The sequence below is a fragment of the Acipenser ruthenus genome, chromosome 21 (genome assembly GCF_902713425.1).
Source record: "Acipenser ruthenus chromosome 21, fAciRut3.2 maternal haplotype, whole genome shotgun sequence".
Classification (NCBI taxonomy): Eukaryota; Metazoa; Chordata; class Actinopteri; order Acipenseriformes; family Acipenseridae; genus Acipenser; species Acipenser ruthenus.
Genome location: NC_081209.1, coordinates 3,139,121 through 3,158,061, shown reverse-complemented (window position 1 = coordinate 3,158,061; position 18,941 = coordinate 3,139,121). Strand labels below are relative to the sequence as shown.

At 40.6% G+C, this 18,941-nt stretch overlaps 2 protein-coding genes across 2 annotated transcripts; both read right to left on the bottom strand.

Annotated features, from left to right (window-relative positions):
• Positions 1-3,329: 3,329 nt before the first annotated feature.
• Positions 3,330-5,335, bottom strand: LOC131699187 (leukemia inhibitory factor-like). The gene is made up of 2 exons (XM_058995651.1): positions 5,093-5,335; positions 3,330-4,187 (listed from the first exon to the last, which is right to left on the bottom strand). The coding sequence occupies exons 1-2, from the start codon at positions 5,288-5,290 to the stop codon at positions 3,789-3,791; spliced, it is 597 nt and encodes a 198-aa protein (XP_058851634.1). The 5' UTR covers positions 5,291-5,335; the 3' UTR covers positions 3,330-3,788.
• A 3,855-nt stretch (positions 5,336-9,190) lies between these two features.
• Positions 9,191-12,089, bottom strand: m17 (IL-6 subfamily cytokine M17). Its single transcript, XM_034047665.3, has 3 exons — positions 11,991-12,089; positions 10,968-11,104; positions 9,191-10,669 (listed from the first exon to the last, which is right to left on the bottom strand). The coding sequence occupies exons 1-3, from the start codon at positions 12,025-12,027 to the stop codon at positions 10,190-10,192; spliced, it is 654 nt and encodes a 217-aa protein (XP_033903556.1). The 5' UTR covers positions 12,028-12,089; the 3' UTR covers positions 9,191-10,189.
• Positions 12,090-18,941: the final 6,852 nt, after the last annotated feature.

Here is an 18,941-nt window from a genome sequence, read left to right as displayed (position 1 = left end):
TATATCACCACAGCGTTATACTAGGATTGATTAATATAGAAACAATAAATTATATATATATATATATATATATATATATATATATATAGGGGAAACCTTGACGATCTGTTGTCAAATTTCAGTACTGATTTTACGATACAAAAAAAAAAAAATTTTGCAAACACCCTCCTGTGCCTAATTATTTTGGATAATGAACTTGGTTGTTGCTGATCAATTTGTAAACCTCTACAATAAGTGTGAAGCATTCATACTTTCCATAATTCATAATAATCACATTATTTCAAACTCTGCAGAAAAGTTGGTTTACTGGCCTGCTGTTTTGAGTGGAGTTACACAGCAATAGTGGCCTGCAGTTCTGGCTTCTCTTCGCTGTGCTTCACTTCAGGTCTGCAGAGTTGAAATGATAACTGAATAAAAGATAACCCACCACAAGGATGGTTTAATGCACCGTGCTGAACTATTTAAGGAACTTTATAAGGAGTCTGAGAACCTAGATGAGTATTACTGAACATATCAACTGGTAACACTGTGTTTCTGAATATGAAAGAATCACAGAATGTATTCTGCCATTCAGGGTGAAGGGTGGATTGAAGGGCTTTTTCTTCTCTCAAAAGCTGGTTGATTCTCATTGAAAGTCCACATACTCAAGAATGCAAGTGGTTTTTGTGGTTCATAACTACTGCAGCACACCTTTAGGTGCAACACGTTTCTCCACGAGGTCACTTTCACTTCAACGCTTCACGCCTTGCAGCTGCAGTGAGTTGACAGTAGGCACCAGGGTGTGTAAAAGCCCTTGTGTGCTTTATGCCCCTTTACGCTGTAACGGGTTTCTGTTTACAATGTGTTTTTTTTTGTTGTTGTTTGAAACCTGCACAGCAATCTGTTCTGCAGTGCGTTCAGATTATGTGTATGCTGTTTTGTATCGCTGAAATCTATATGCCGTTGCATTTAATGTTTCCTAATTGTTAATGCAGATGGTAATCTTTATAGAAACACACGCAAACTGTTCTTTCGGTTTGTTTTTCATACTTTTTTTGAGCTACCTGATAAATCCAGATAATTCCTTTCATATGCCTAATCAATGTGTCGGCTTTGATTTTAAATTGTACCTTACAGTTCACCCTTGTTACTTTGTTACCTGACTTGCACATCAAAATGTGTCTGGTGGGAGGAATATTTAGCTGCCACTCAGTGGCCTTGCTTGAATCCTGCAAACCAAGGACAATTGACTGCAGATACAAAAACAAGAGGCTACAAATAAGCAGCCTATTTTTTTGCTTTCCAGAGACTAATTGCTGAGTAACAAACAGACATGAAGTGATTTCAGCACCCAGGGGGCAGCTCAACAGTTGGTAGCAAACACACATTTTACTGCAACTACTGTAAATGCAATATTTAGACACATATTTCTCTGTCTAAATAAGATGACTTCCTGTTAGCAATTTGTCTTTCCCCAGCATTGCCGACCTGCATATTTGAGTATACTAGCAAACATCGGTTTACATGTAAAAATTCAAAGCGATGCATCATAGAATTGGTATTCACTGCTGTCTGAAGTCAATTCAGATTTTCTCTCTCCAACATCTCTGTTGGATATCTGGATTGAGATTAGAGCATTTGAAGTTTGTCACGCTTTCATTTAGGAGCTGGCGTTGCAAAAAAGATATGGCAAAACTAGATTAGCATTGTCTAGACTTGAGGGTAGCTTATAAGTAACAATTCTAATGCCTGCCTTTCTCTACACCTCCTGTGACAGACGAGGGGTGAGGAGGCAGTAGGGTTCTACTTGTTATTACACTGTTAATTTATTTCCTTCTTTATTACATCTTTATCTGGATTATGAAAGAATATTTAAACTTGAGAAATCCATGTCTGTGCTTCCTAACGCTATTCGTTTTTGTTGGGCAGCTGAACTGAGGCAGTGCCTCTCATCAGGGTCACAAGTCAGTCAGTGGCTGAGAGATGATTCCAGCATTTGTGTTCCTAACCACTGTGACACAGCCGCCTCAGTTTCTTAGTAAACTCTTTGATGAACCGTCTGCAAAGTGGTATTTCCATAGAACTTACAATAAAATGTGGTGGGATGAGTGACGCAATATTAGATGTGTAATAGTGTCTATAAATAATGCTTTATGTACCTGTGCAGCATCATGGGAAACATCTCTTTTTTATTTTTTAATAAAGCTATCCTACTATCTCTTCTTGGCAGTTGCAACATTATGACTGCTCCCCTTGTTGTGCATTGAATATCATTTCTTCCTTGCTTGTTTTATTGGCATATTTCAAATGCAAAGATTTGGATTTGCTTTTCAGCTGCTTCATGGTATCAACCCACTTCCTGTGCTCTTGGTCAATTCTACTCTTGCTTCACCATTTGACCGATTTTGCAGCACAGGATGTCAGTAGGTGCCAGGAAGCAGCAGCAGGATATTGTTTTTTTTTTATATTTAAATTAATACTGGACTTGAATAACCTTGAATGAAAGTAAAAAAAGAGTTGCATCACAATAAAAGAGGAACCAGTGATAAGTAATAATTAGTGATGTTTTATATATAGTTTTTATATAAAATTATTGACATTGTGGTAGTGCTGTTTCCTCCTGAACAGTCAGAATTAACCCAGAAAAGACAAAGACCTTTTTGTGGTGTTTCTGTAAGTTTTGCCTTTGGTGAAAAATCACTCTCAGTAAAAGCGTTGCCAAAAAAAATAAATAATCCCTTCTTTATTTAGTGGGTTTCAAACCAAAGAAAAACAACTTTAGAGAGAAATCAATTAATAATCTTTTTTAATATGGTGTACCGATAATTCTGGTTTTGGGTGGAGGTGTTAGTGGAAGTGTGAGTAATATCAGACAGTGGGAGACGGTTTATGCTGTATCGCTTTTAATACTTGCTTATTCAGGTGAGCTGTTTTGAGATGCGACTTGAAACTTTGTGATTTGAGTCTGCACCATGTTTGTCTTTGAATGACACCCACTGATGCTCACCCTTCTCTCTGCACAAAAAAACAATTAGACATTAAATCAATTAATCATGGAAAACAAGATCCCAATGTAATTTAAAAAACATGCTGACTTAAAAAAAAATGTTTTATTTATAAAGTACAAAACTATTACAAAATATATTTTGTTATTAAATAACCTTTTACAAATAATACTTTTTGGAACATTTCAACAGAGAATTTAATTTTATATTTCAATAAAAAAAGAAGCTTCTGTCTCATAATTCAGAACAAAAATAAAACGGTCCCACTCACTGAGGTTCAGTGTGAGAGTTTCATTTTACAGTACAGTTACTTTGTTTTCTTCCTTTTCGATCAGTGCATCTTTGTTCACATGGTCTTGACTACAGGATAGCTTAAAATGTTTTACATTTATAGTCTAATAATACATTTAGTCAGAATCATACATTGCAAAAAAAAACTTTAATAAAAAAAGATCCATATTTAGTGATTATAAATAAATAATAAATTAATAAATAACGCATATAAAAAATAAATATTTCAGATGCCCGCATCGGTCACAACAGTGCTTCAATACTAACTCAAACAACTTCAAATACTATCGTCTGGGTTTCACAAACCCTGATTACCTGAAACAGCATTAGATAGATGGTTCAAGATTAGTGCTAACCAAGGTATGTGAAACCAGCCGTTTATGTTCTATTTAGGGTAATCATAAAACCACATGCACTGCTTTTGGCATATTTTGTGTGTGTGTGTGTGTGTTTTGCATCCCACAGAGTTTCAAATCTGTACGATCACAGACCCCAGTTCAAATGCGGTGCTTGCTAAGGTCCTTCGGAGATGAGGTCCGGTCTGAAAAACAATGCAGACTTGCTGAGCACCGAACAGCTCCACTGCTTCTGACGGAATACCCCTGAGGGACGGTTGAGCTGTGGCACTTCCACTGTCACTGGCGTGTTGTGGCGCTCGCACATCATGCAAGCCACGTTGGAAGCCAGGCTTGCTATCTGGCTGGCCACGGCCTCCAGTTCACTGTGGAATGTTTTGCAGTTTGGGTTGAACTCCTGCTGCTCTCTGGTGATCTCCCTCAGACTGGCATGCATGAAGGCCAGGACCTTTTGGATTTGAATCAGCCTTTCGCTCTCAACCACTCCATGGGGGAGGAACCTGTCCGCGAGGCTGGTGCAGATATCTTCATTCATGCCTTGAACATTAAAGGACAGCTGGAAAGCAAAATGTAACGACTGTTAGAAGAGGAGAGCTTGCAGCAAGGATTCGAGGTGCAGCTCCTCAATACACTGAATGTACAGTGTTGTTATATTGGAGTTTTGTGATTCTGATCTTTGCTCTGTTTACTGTTTTGTGTTTAAAAGACTGGTTATCTGTTGAAACTGAGCTAGACACTATGTATGGTCTTTTACAGTGTACTGCACATTTGCTTAGTCTGTCTCTTCTTTCATGCTTCATCATTGCAGCATATCTCTTTTCCGCCCTTGATTAGCCAACACATTCCAAGGTCGTTGGACAGGTCGCACTCCCCAAACTTGACAACACTGAATTAGTTCATGAGGGGCTACCTGAAGTCAAAACCCAGGAACATTACGAATTACTTGACAGACTGTGCAAATCTAACTGGGATCAAATAATTAACAGTTTTTTCACACCCCAGGGCTATCCGACGTCTAACATTATTCCACTGTGTTGTTTTCCAGCTGCCTTTAATTCTGATTAGAAAATGCTGCGCCATCAGGCAGTAATACTCATATGACTTTGGCTTGGGAGAACTAATGCACAAACAGAACATATTCCCAGACACTTGGCGCTGTGTGATTAATCACCACCTGGTCGATACTTCAGTGGCCTCAACACATGACACAGTGAGGGAGGCGATACAATTCCCTAGTGACACTTCTTAATACAGCAGAGCAAGAACTGATTGCTGAGGAGCATTAGCTTGGAGTGTACAAGTTAGGAGTATGAAAAATGGGTTAATGGTTGTCTCTAAAGTGCCTCTGAACTATTTCACACAGCAGTGGTCCCTACCGCAGCACCCTGAATGTCCCCCATATTACAAGCAAGCATTTACACTCAACAGAATAGCCATGTACCAAGGGAGAAAGAGACTCACATAGGATGCTAGCAGGTTCTTCATGAGGTCTCTCAGTAATGGCACAGCGCTCTTGCTGTTCTGTAGAGACTTGTGGCAGAGGATGTCAGTGTTGTTGTATCTGCAGCTCTCTGGTGCCACAGGCTTTGTATAAGCTGTTGATGCCATCATGCACACGACTAGCAGCATGCCCAAGATCCCTGAAAAAGAAACCGACATGTGAGAAGCAATTCCAGCCTTCCGGTTCAAAGGGACTAAACTGGATGACTACAGTGCCTAGGAAAGAGGCGAGATGATTGAGTTAAATGATTGTTCTAAATGTACAGTATAGCTTAGGTGTTATCTCTTCATCGTCTCTCTCCCTGAGGACAATGTGAAGATGCAATCCTGTGAAATGATGCATCAAAAGAAATACTACTGTACTGAAACAAATATACATACAAAAGACTGCTTACCTAAGATTTGAATTATTTACTTTTACTACTGCTTAACGTGTTTTTTCATTCAGAGTTACAGGTTTAAAAAGAGCCCTATGGATACTTGGAATAAAAAAAAAAAAAAAAAAAAAAAAACTCAGCCCTGAATTATGAATGAGACAGAGCAGTGATGGGCCACAAACTCAGCTGTGTGTTGCAAAAAAACAATTGACAGAACTATTTCAAACTGACCCTGCTGAACCTGACTCGTGTACAAATAGTAACTTACATCAAACAAGTCACCACCGACAATTAAAAGCACAGAGAGATCGGATTACCTGTTGTCGACCCCATCAAGAATAACCCAAGCCTATTTCCTTTAGAGACGAGCTGCCAAAAGTTAACAAAGTTTTATGAGCAGAGGTTTCATCTCCCTTTATATAGTCATCTTTATTGAGTCATATGCGTTTTTTAAATGCCAATGGAAAAGTATATAGCTGGAGTTTTTTTTTTTTTTTTTTTTTCAATTACTTCTCAGAAAGCGGTTCACCACAACTGATAAGAAAATGCCATTCATGGAATTCTGAAGGCCGGTAGATGGCAGTCCATACTGCTATAGACATGTCACGACATGCAGGGAGGCATGACAATTTAAATCCGAAACAGCGGCACTGTCACCCTTCTACTAATAAAAATGACTTCGCGACCTTACTGCCCTGTATTACTGTACAATAGTTAGCATTGAAGAGTAAAACATTACAGGGCAACACAGCTAGCATATAGCCATTGCTTACTTTTTATAGCCAACAGTATAAAACATAATGATAATACATTTAAAAAAAATAACATTCCTTACCTAATGGGAGGGGCCAGCTTGCGTGGATGAACACAAATCCTTGAGGGGCTCCGTGTGGCTGATGTAAGGCAGGTAGGCGGAAAAGGCATGGGACAAATTAGCACTTGCAGTCGCTTCAGTAATAACGGATTATAAGTCACTCTTTGACAAGGCGCTCTCATCCCAAAAAAAAGTTATCAAATAAATGAAACGCTTACGGACTGCCACGATTTACGCGATAAGGCCAGCGTCTTGATCCAGCTTTCAGTTTTGTCAATGATTGTAATGACAGGTGACGTACTTTTTCTTGGAGTGACGTGTTAAGAATTTTCAAGCGATAGAAGATACCTGCCAGGTACGCTAGCAAAGCAAGCCATTTAGTATCTACAAGCTTTTTGGACAGTGCAGAATTGCCAATATTGTGTAATATTCTGCATCCCATAAAATTCTGCATCCCCTGCTCATTGTACTGTATGTAATCCAGTGTTTTTTAATTAGTAAGAACATTGTACCGTAATAATGCAAATATAGACTAACTCTCACCCTTAACCTAACCTTAACATTAGAAAACGTGTTCAAAGTGCGGAAGAGGAATCGCCAGACCACCTGATTGCATATGGTTCAATAAGCAGGGGTGCAGAATATTATACACGACACCAGAATGAAATATTCTCACTTCCTCTCTGAGCTCAATCAAACGATTGCGCACCTTGCCCCGCGGCAGCCAGGGAACTTCCGTGTGGTGAAGTCGCTGACGGCGCTCTGCTCCCAACTCATCACACAAAACTCCAAACAGGAGCGCTTTTGTTGGAGGAGGCTTGATAAAGATGACAATGCCGAACAGCTTTGTCGACTTGTTGTAGGGCAGCATCTGACACATCAGCCGTTTCATCCAATTGAATAGCAAAAACTTTGCTTTACCTTGACCATCACTTGCTCCTACAGGTGAATACTGCCATACTGTGAATACACCTGGCAACAGTGTCAAACATTGAACAGGGGAAGTCAGTCAAGATGGATGGCAGCACTTTGAACCATCATAATCGAAACCACCTGCTTGGCGCAAGTTGGAAAAAAATGACAGTATTACAGACCCGCCGAACGGCTACGGTACCATCACATTGCAATGGGGTTTCACATGCAGTCCTTGTTGGTATCCTTGGGATAGCAGATGTTACGTGGTTCTTACAGCTGTGTTGCTGCCCCTCCCGTGGCCAGTGAAGATCAGTCGAGATGGGTGCGCCTGTATAAACCACAGCATGCTTGCCTGATGGGCTGCCTGTGAAAGATGGATTACAGCTTGTGCTTGCAAGATTACAAACACCATCTGTATTTTTTCTTTGGCTTTCTCAATGGTTATGGTGAATTAATATAGCACAGGATGAATAAAGTTGAGCGAACATGAGTGTACTCTGGAGTTACACATCACATCCTCCATTTCAACACCTCTGGTTTTGTTCATTTGGGGTTTGACATCAGTACACACGTACATACAGTAAAATGAGATGATGAAATTGACCACAAAGCTGCATCATGTCTTTCCAAAGCTCCAAAATGAGAGCATCCAGGAGATGGTCTGATTCATTCCAGGATGTCATGAAGTCTCATTTTTACCTGTGATTTCATCACATTTCCAACAAAAGTGTTGTAAAGTATCAAATGTATTTGCAAAAATATAATATTACATGCTCTGTCCAAATTTCTCAAATCATCAATATAATATGGAAAACAAAACATTTAAACCCAAATAGATTTGATTTGATTTATTTTAGCATTTCAAATGTTATCTTCTTATTTCTGATATAGTTTCATTCTTCTTGCTTTCTTTCAGTTGCATCTTTAATGCTGCTGTTACCTGATTACCAATAATTAGAAACAAAACTCTAACTGTATCTCCTCAGTTCTGGTAACTGCTACAGTATGAGTCAAACATCTAAATTAGTCAGAGGCTAGTTTATCTTTAATACTACAACTGTATTTCATAGTACATTTATCTGAGACCCAAGCGTGTTTTTTTAAAAGGTTAAACACTGGCTAATGACCACATAGATGAGGAGGACCGTTCACCCTAGAGTTAGGAAATGAAACACTGAGACCCTAGTGCTCTCTACAAATGATCTTTAGAAGAGGCTAGTGGTGTGGCTTCAATTCACAAGCTTACATCAAGAGGCCATTCCTATAATGCAAAGTTCTACTAGAAATGATACTGTAGCAAGACTAAAAATGTTTGAACTGTGTCATTGTAGATATACATTGTTTTAACCCTTAACTTGTATTTGCACTTGCTGTAAACCATACTGTATTTAAATACTGTTTTTGCACTGTTATCTTGAATTGTGTGGTCCAGTGGTTAAAGAAATGGGCTTGTAACCCCGGTTCAAATCCCACCTCAGCCACTGACTCATTGTGTGACTCTGAGCAAGTCACTTCACCTCCTTGTGCTCCGTCTTTCAGGTGAGACGTAGTTGTAAGTGACTCTGCAGCTGATGCATAGTTCACACACCCTAGTCTCTGTAAGTCGCCTCGGATAAACGCGTCTGCTAAATAAACAAATAGCAATAATAGGAACTAGAAAATGCTCATTCATATGAGGAAATATAAGAACTGTTAGATCACTGAAGTTCTGGTTAAAAAGAAGCCATAGCACTTTAGCATTAATACTTTCCTACATGAGTACCATTGAGTCATACGGACTGTCAGCCATGCTGTTGCCATTCTTTACAAGGGATTAAGCACTGAAAACAGAAACATGTATCAAAACGAAAATATATATATATTTATTACAAATAAATAAAAGAAGTGGAGTACAAAAATATGCATAAATAACATTTAAATAGATTTAAATAGAAACATAAAAAATGACATTCATGTACCGGTGCAGTAACAGCAATGGAAATTAAACTTGCAGTGGTCATAGAGCCCTACTGGCTAATACACACTGTGGCCTGGGTTCAAACTGTAAAGTATAGCTATTAGTACCTGGAGCAGGGTGCTCAAAAGAAAAGGCATGTGTAATACAGTACGTAAGCCGCAGAACGAAGTCTCTCTCAATAAAAATCTTACTTTCCATAAGTCGATGGGTTTGCATGTTAATACAGTGTGTCTATGAAGTCACCTGGCCTCCTCACAGGGTGTCACTATGGTGGAGATGCTGTGTTCTGACATTATTTAATGCTACCCCAAGGATGAACCTCCTCACGACCACCAGAAGAGTGGTTAGTGCAGTAAAGACCTGCGTCTCCCAGCCTCAGATGCAGCACGCTGCAGTAGAATGTTGTCTAATTGTGGTGCCTGCTCTCGCAAGGTTTCACTACCCACAGCAGCAACAAAATGTAACCAAGTGACTCTACAGTCAATGCATTGTAATAAAACAAATCTCTGCATTTCCGTTTTTAACATGGCCTAGCCAATATGGCTGATATTTTAGAAATGGGTGACCTAAAACTGAAGTCCCCCATCCTTACATTCAGTACAGTGATTTACATCAGCACATTCATGGACCATCTGCAATTCAAAACACATCCGGAACATTGCTGTAACTGCTAAGTGTGGCAAGCTGAACTGGCATTCGGCGCCATCTTGTTATTTTAAATGGATTCTTGCTACGCTTATCGCTTGACGTTGAGAAACAACTATCTTTCAGCTTGCCATCAAATCAGTGCATTTGACTCACTAGTTTACACTCTCCTATACTTGGCCAGAATCATACACTATATAAATATTTCAAAATAAATACATAAATTACGTTACATAAATAAACTTATGTTGCTAACAGTGCTGATAAGGCAGTCATTTCTGTCCAGTTTGCTTTGTCCAACGATGAGGGTTAACAGGGAACCTCATAATGGTGAGGAGACACTAGAGCCTTCAACCTAACCTCAACACTTTCTTCTGTATCCTCTGAATCCCCTTTCCTCTTGTTGCCGATCTTCTGGAGATAACATGGTTTAATCCGCTCACCACCTGCTTGAGGAATTCAGAATATTTTCTTAAGACCGTGCAGCCGACCATCTTCTGCTTAAAGACGCCCCTTCCGGATGAAGAGCTGGTGATGGAGATCTCTGGAGGAACTTCTTCCAGCAGGCATTTTATGTTGCCAGCGAGGTCCTGGATGCGGTTGTGGGTGTCTGTCAGCTTTTTGTGCAGAGGGTCAGACGGGGGAGACACCAGATCGAGCTGCTGCCGGCGCAGGGTTTGAAAATGCCCATCCAGGTGTCTGAGGGTGACGTAGATGCTACGGAGCATTTCGTTAGGCTTCATGTCTGTGACCTGACCTTCTGGGAAGCCCTCCACCGGTTCCTTGCATAAAGAGGTCGTTTGGGGGAACCCCTCTCCTTGCTTGGACAGCTGGAAATAAAACAAATAAAAAATAAATTAAAACATGCTAAATGTTTTAGTGTTTGATGGATGCTAACAGTGCAATGTTGGCACTCCCTTCCACACCTATGCCTTGACAGTGGTTGCTAACCGGTTTAAAAATGTTGATTGCTTCAAATGTTCAAAGCTATACTGTACGATTACTACTGCATAAGCATACGAGTCATTGCGATAAACTGGATAAATATTAGTCTCTCATGACTGAGGTGTGCTAATCAGTTACACAATGTGACAGACCCAAGCAGATGCTAGTTTTTAGAGTGCTTACGTAGGTTTTCAGGAGATCCTCGGATTGATTCTGCAAGAAGTTGGCTAATTTCCTGCTCTGTATGACAGCAGCGGTTCCACACAGCTTGGCTGTGCTTAGTCTTGCAACATGGGACATGACAAGTATGTACATCAGAGCTGAAAGAGAGATACAAAGGAGTTAATTAAAAACTAGCCATTTCAAAAAGAAAACTAGTTACGTCTCAGTTTTGTATGTGTGTAATTGAGTAATAGCTTTGGAGACGTACCATTATAGCTGCATGCTTTGTACCCACATAAAAACAAGACCTAGTCCTGGCTTCAGAGCAATAGCAATTTCTGGTGTGTTAAGTAATTCATGCTCATTAGTTAACAGGAAGAATGTTTAGGGTAACAATAACAGACTAGGATTATTACTGGCGCCCAGACAAATTAACAGACAAGATCCTATGACAAATTAGTCACACTTCCTATAGTCGTAGAATAAACTACACAGTGGTGGTAAAATATTTCAGTTTCCTCAGGAGGACAGGATCTCCCTGGGCTTCTATTGAACATCTTCAGAAAGGAACAGGGTACTACAGCCCCCTGCCTACCTGACAATAGACATACATAGTTAGTCCATGGAGGGTCTGAGTGGCCCACAGCCATGGTTATAAGTGCTGCTGAGCCATGCTAGTCCACAGAAAACTTCTTATTGTGAAGACCCCATGGATATACAAGGGTGGTCTTTTAGTTTCTAGTAATCATTATGCCATTGACAAATCATGGACCACCCATGACCAAGTCTCCTCTGGTTATCCAAACCCCCTTGAGAATAACAGCATGTTTCAATTTCAAAGAAGCACATGGCGCACATCCAGCATGGCTCTCACATCCCAGAGAGAGGAGCAGCAAAGAAGCACAAGGAGCCCTCTGTATGACACAGGGTCTACTGCCATACACTCAGTCTCGTCGCTGAATCAATCAGCAGGGCTCACTCGTTATCAATGACATTATGGGTCATTGATAACGATCAAAAATGAAAGTTATTAAGAACAATTACCTGATGTGGCTGGTATCACATGCAAGAGGAGGACCATGCTAGCAGAAGGAACGAAGGAACCGGGAGCTGTGTTGTCCGTGAGCGTGTGTGTCTGTGTGTAGTGTTGAGCGCACTGTGCAACAGTTATTAAGATCAGTGGGGAGAGTGACAAGGTACTTTTGAGGAAGGCTGACAAAACCAGGCGACCGCAATGAGATAAAATCAGCGAGAGGAAGTGACGCTGGGGCTACCTCCTTATAGGGCAAAAGTTCTTAGAAATCAGCAAACAACTGTATATTTCACAAATATCTGTGCACTGTAGTTGAAGGCTATAGTGAAAAGTTATTCTCTGTCATATACTGTCGTAGACGTCACTGACAAGGAGTTTGAAATCTAAAACAAGATATCATTATTATGTGACACAGACTTTGGACTTAAATATTTTTTAATAAAGGAGATTTAATTACCTGTATGCATTCCATGTTCCTTTGTAACAAATGATGTTGATCACATGTATAAGGCTTGCATCCAGGGGATTGTGAGAAGTGTTAATTCATGCATAAGTGCATGCTTAATTATACAGGTGATTAACATCATTTGTTACAAAGAAACATGGAATGAATACCGCTAATTAAATCTGCATTAATTAACAGGGGCTGAATTCAAAATGAATGACTTCAGAACTCAGAGGAAGTGCAGAAGATATGCAGGTGTTATTCCTGTGGCATTCAGTTGGAATGCATTATGAATTTGCGGCCATTATTTGAAAGTGTCGCCAACGATTTGATCAACGCACATCGCACCCCGTCTGAATTTCATTGGAGCATTTTATAACGCTGGGGAGTCGCCCTGGAGTTCACCGCCTATGGGCGGCTATCCTGGGATCAAGCTGCCTTCTTTGACTGGGCACATCCACTCTCCGATTGGGCAGGTCAGCCATTATCCTGAAAATGCATTGCTTTAAATGGGAGGCTTGTCTTAATTGGAGTTGCAGCAACACCATTTGTATTTGTATCTCTCAGCGATGGGCTTTTAACACTAGCCCTACTCAACACACAAATGCGCATCAAAATAAAATATTTAGTTCTGTATATGCACAAGCTTTGCCTTGCACACTGCGTAGGTTTTTGCCTGTTTGACAGAATACCGTTATCGATGACCTTGATAGAGTCAGGTTATGACTGGTTTTAAGCAGTTTTGCAAGATATTCTGATGACTTGGAGTTAAGTATTTGGGGCATTTTCTTTAGTGACACTGCAGATGAATAGATAACTCACATCACTGTTTACCACAATATTTTCTACACTAGTTATAATCTGGCTTAGCCTTGGGAGGTTATAAGACACGGTTTCTCCGGGTTCTATTCTAGAGTGCTGCCCCTTATAAAGCTGTAGCTGGGATCCATAGTCCATTGTACTTGTGTTCTATCTTATGATATCACTGAAAGTGCCAGTAGGATGCCACATTGGAGCCACTGCCAATGCCACCTTATAAGTGGCTCCACAGTATAAAGGACCAGCTTGTAAAGGGGAGCCATGCATCTCCGTTTACCAGATACACAAAGCTAGGTGGCATTTTTAAAATGTAACACACTCCTTAAGGACAAATGGGGACAAACTGCTACACTGTTCTGTACTATAGGAAATCCAATAAGATTCAGGAACAATGACTTTGTATTATTATTTGTTTATTTAGCAGATGCCTTTATCCAACGCAACTTACAGAGACTAGGGTGTGTGAACTATGCATCAGCTACAGAGTCACTTACAACTACGTCTCACCCGAAAGATGGAGCACATGGAGGTTAAGTGACTTGCTCAGGGTCACACAATGAGTCAGTGGCTGTGGTGGGATTTGAACCTGGGACCTCCTGGTTACAATCCCTTTTTTTTAACCACTGGACCACACAGCCTCCTATTTCTGATAGGGTTTATAATTAAATAATGTTGTACCTCATATGAATATAATGACTAGTTAATGTGCTGACGTTACTAACTACAAATGTCAGGAGTCCACCTTATGATCTCTGTCACGTACTGACTGCAAGTGTTTGGTGAGACAGCTGTAAAAGTGTTTAGAGGAAGAGAGAGCAGTTTCGCCCTTTTTTATTTCAAAACCAGACAGATGGGAAACATTGCGCTTGGTTACAGCCGGAGGTCATAGACAAGAATGATCATCTGGTTTTCCTGCTGAGTGAGTTTCATGGGGACGGGGGTTCCCCTTTGGGGAGAGTTTGTCAGTCTCAAACACATCTTTGCATTCATTATCCTGTTCATGTACTACATGCAGTGTACATTTAGGCAGGGCTGGCCAAAGCTGGCTCTTCCACTCCTGGTCTTTGTTTCAACCCTGTTCTAAATTGTTTAATTGAACCTCCATCCAGTCCCTGCATTAGTTCATTCTATCCCTGTTAAACCTGGAGTGGCATGCCCTCCAGGATCGTGATTGGACACCCCTGCACAAGGCAGTTTCTTCTTATCTAGAAGTTTTGCTGTGGCAGCCTCAGAGTAAAAACCAGGCACTGGTGGTGTAGGTGGCTCAGAAAGGCATCACTTCCTTTAGAGCCCTCTAAACCAACACCAGTGCACTGTGTGTGGAGGCACTGCCCTTCAGCAGGCAAGCTGGGTTGATGGGACACATCAGGGCCTGTGAATATGTTGGCCTTACTCATTCAGACACAGAGCTCAATGGTCAAAGCTATTTACTCCAAATTGACATGAATACAGGGACAAAACACCAAACAACAGTCTAATATATAGATATTTATTTTTTTAAAGCCAATTTAGGACTACTACGTACCAGCCCCAGCATTAAATGTCAGTTGTTTTTTTTCTGGTTTGGTTATTTTCCAAGGGGTGTTTTATCTTTCTCAGAAAAAGACTGCTAATGACGATTAGGAGTGAATCGCTGTGAGAATCAAGCTTGGAGTGTGTTTAACTCAGTGGAAGCACTTGAGATAACCTCACTCCTGAATGGAAGCACTTGAGATAGTCTCACTCCTCACTGGAAGGCAGTTCAAAGGGGCTGAAAAGACTTCTTTCCCCGAGCACATGCTGCTATTGTGCTGTGATGGGTTTGTCTCAAGTCTTTTATTGCTCAGTCAGTTACTAAAAATAGCAGTGGCATCCCTAAAGAGGTTCCTGTTTCTCAGAGGGAGAAATTGATAGTGACGAAAGCAACACAGTGAGGTCTTACTGGTCTGTGGTAGGAGGTGACGGGTGAGGATGAGAAGGAGTGGCTCGGTTTAGTTGAGTTTGTCCACCTTTCCTAGATATGCTATGACTGAGGATATGATTTTGGCACAGTAAAAATATCTAAAGAATCCCAGGACAGTAAAAATAACCAATTTTAGCTCGGACTAAGGATACGATTAGATTCCGCTGGTCACAAATAGTGACGTTTTTGTAGGTTTTCGTAGTATAACTTATTACAGTTTAAAAAAAAAAAAGCCATTGTGTGTTACGCTAAACTAACAGCATTTTTGCAACTTTTAATATGAAATAAAAACACATCCTTACCTTCCCATGCTTTTGTTTGAACCCTTTGCTGATCCTTTGATTGTATATAGATGTGACGGATGAATACAAACTCCAAAGAAATCTCTGCTTCGTGTAATTATTCATAACACAATGGACATAGGGGCTGCTCTGTGGTATTCTTTGGGCCCCAACAGCTGTCTGTAACAATGTACTAAATACAATGAACCAGAAGCACTTTGTCAGACAGAATTGTGCTTGGAAACTAGACTGATGCCAAACATTGTGGTAACAATTGAAAATGTCAAGAGAGATTTTTTTACCCGACAGTAAGATGACTTGACAGGATGTTGGATGCGATGTGCTGCAGCAATGGACAGATCGTATCTGTACTAGTACAGTGATAACTAAGCAGCAAAAACCACTCCATCAACAGCCATCGCTCGTACAAGGCTCAAGGTTCAAACTCCCAGCCCCGTACTGAACAGTGAGATCAGCTTTTAAGATAATTACCCCTGGACTGGCTTACGATTCCACAAGGTGTCTTCACAGTGGTTTTGTGCAAACAGTTCAGAGAAGTTGGCAAAGGTGTTCAGGATGAGAGCTCTGGGGTTTGTGTTCAATCTGGACATACTGTTGCACCGACATTTTGCAACAAACTTTGTCTAACTGGTTTGGGGTGTAACTTTGCTATGTGAAGAGGGCTAACTAACAAAACAGCTAACTACCCTTGGTTTCACACTGCACCACTGTGCCGTGACTCGGCTCTTTCACACAGATCATGATAGCCTACTTTATTTCAGGGGTATTTTGTTCAGCTGCTTACTGTTCCAAACTTTTGAAAAGCAGCTGACACTGCAGACAGCAGCACACCTGCCGAGAGGGGAATTCAAATAGCCACAAGTACGAACCAAGGTGCTGATGGTTTACCTGAAAATGCAAATGCCGTGGCATTGCCCGCAGTTCATGGTACTTTCCAGAGAAGCCAGCGAATGTCGCTTCAGACAGGCTGCTCAGAGTTCAGACGCAGTCTTGTGGTTCCTAGAACTCACCAGGCTAACCCATTATCACCAATCCAGACCGCTTCGACAAACTTGAGGTCTCCCAGATAAGTCTATTATAAATTAAAATGAAAGAAACCGTCCCTTTCACAGGAAAAGCATGAGACTCTTTTCATTGAAATCAGTTCAGAGCGACAGTAAAAAGAAAGCTAAGCCAGCCCTGCCGTTCAGAGACGAAGCTTCAGTATCTGCTGCTTACATGCCATTTCCTATGCTGTGACAATCAGGAAGCTGGCAGGAACTAGCAGACCCGAACACGCTTTCTCATGAAGGGCGTTTAGTCAGACGGAATTAGGAATTGGGGCACTGTCCTCATGAAAATGGGTCAATGACCGCCACACTAGATTAAGAAAGAAACAGACGGAAATGATACCTCAAGTAATTAAAAAGGGAGGAAAATAATTGAAATATGAGGGAAGTAACCTACACCTTCAAACAGTCATTTTTTCCCTGATCTCATTTCTGTCCCTTGCCTAATGCATGCACAGGTATTTTAATGGTTTCCGAAGCACTAGAGAACGCGAGTATGAATTTCAAACCGCCTTGGGGACCGGAGCACCTCAACGAGACGTGGCACGACCTTTTAAAGATTCAAGAACCATAGTTTAATGTAACTTTCACCAGCATGTAGAACACAGACATTGGCTATTGCTTCCCACCAGAAGCCTTCACGTTCCTGGGTCTGTAGTTACCTTACAGACACGCCTGCTGCTCTGCTTATCAAGGCTTAATGAAGCCCTGGGTTTTGTACTTAACCCAATAAGTACCAAATTACATTAATTTGATCCATTCTAAATAAAAATGCTACCATTCTAAAAGTGTTCCAGTCTTTCCGAAGTGTAAAGGGACAGGTATATTTAGAACACAGCTTCTTATTTCAAGGACAGTCAAGTTATCAGATCAGTGAAATTTCACGTAGGCTATGAAGCTCAACACATAGAAAATTGAGCTTTATCATCACTGTGGGTAGAAAAACACCAAAAAATGTATCATTTTTAGATTTCAGTTTCTTATTTTATAGTGAGGCGTCATAAAAGCATATTTGCAGAATGAATAGTTACATTTAAACTTAACTTTTGTGGTAAACAAAATGCGAGTAATTTATTACTACCAAATAGTTAGAGAACTCAAATGAGGACAATGGCATTTAATGGGTTAAAGCTTCCAGTGGAAACATGAAGCAGCAATGTTTGGAGACTAACGTCATCCGACATGACTTAAACGTCTGACTCTCAGAAAAACTGAAATAGCTTTTTCAATATACAGACATGAGGGGGGGGGGGGGGGGGGGAAGGCCACACACCACGCTGGTGGTGCTCGCAGACTCGCTTAATCAACAGGAAGCAGGCGCAAGAGGCTCCTTTGACGACAGTTGCTGCTCAATGGAACTCTATCCATTTTATGAACGTTCTTCTTATCACTTCATTTGCTAATGCACATCCATGTGTTCCACTGCATGCGATGAGTCACCACGCTCCTGATCTATCAGCTTTGACTTGCGTTCCTTTTTCAAAAGGAAAAACAAAAAAAACCTTACAAAAAGATAAGAGAAACCACTACGAAGGTTCATTTAAAGGACCCCACGTATTTATGGAAAAGCTTTATTTCATGTGGAACAAAACAACTTCTTTATTGGATATGCCCTTGCCGACCGTCATTAAACAGCAGGGATGGAAATAAGACTCCTGTTGCATAGCAGTTTCAACAATTCCAGGTTTTAATACAAGCTTGATTAGCCACAGTGTAGAGGTAACAAGCTCAGGTGTGTCCTATTAAAACTCATAGTTCAATCAGGAATGGAACAGACTGCTATGCAATGGGAGCCTTATGTACATCCCTGAACAGTCAATTTTGGGCTTGTTTTCCCCCCCATACGTGTGTTGAGTATGGTTAAGACATATACTGTAGCTTCCAGCTCCAATAACTGTTTCCGGTGCATGACAGCAGTGTCAAGCACTGCTCATTATGGTTTTGAATAACAAGCCAATGTAGTCTATAAAAAATATGAGTCTGCTTACACTGAAAGAGGCTCTAGCTAAAACCTTTTTTTATAGGTCGTATCTATACATTTACTTTGAGTTTTACTAACTGTCCTCTCAATGTGATTTTTCAAGAAATGTGCAATTGCCTATCAAATTACATAAATGATGCCACACGCACACACAACAAATATAGCAAGGATTATTTTAGTAGTTTTGTAACATTACGTCCAGCCCTACCGATAAACCTGTTGCACACACAGGTGAGAAGCACTTCACTCAGCACTCACTAGAGGGCACCATTGAGCTTAATGGCACCTGCTCACAGATTCATCCCAAGGCAAGTGTATCACGGAGCGTACAGTTTTCAAGTTTACCAAAGAGTCTATCAAAATCAGACACACTTCAGGGATTCATAATTTAGACAAACAAAATATTAAATGGAGAACTTCATAA

What these genes read in the sequence shown, in the direction of transcription:
- m17 (XM_034047665.3), bottom strand. Translation starts at nt 12,027, where the DNA reads ATGGTCCTCCTCTTGCATGTGATACCAGCCACATCAG. An exon ending in TGTGATACCAGCCACATCAG is followed by an intron (nt 11,105 to 11,990) that starts GTAATTGTTCTT and finishes TCTCTCTTTCAG; the next exon opens with CTCTGATGTACATACTTGTC. An exon ending in AGGATCTCCTGAAAACCTAC is followed by an intron (nt 10,670 to 10,967) that starts GTAAGCACTCTA and finishes TTTTATTTCCAG; the next exon opens with CTGTCCAAGCAAGGAGAGGG.
- LOC131699187 (XM_058995651.1), bottom strand. Translation starts at nt 5,290, where the DNA reads ATGTCGGTTTCTTTTTCAGGGATCTTGGGCATGCTGCTAGTCGTGTGC. An exon ending in AGAACCTGCTAGCATCCTAT is followed by an intron (nt 4,188 to 5,092) that starts GTGAGTCTCTTT and finishes TTTGCTTTCCAG; the next exon opens with CTGTCCTTTAATGTTCAAGG.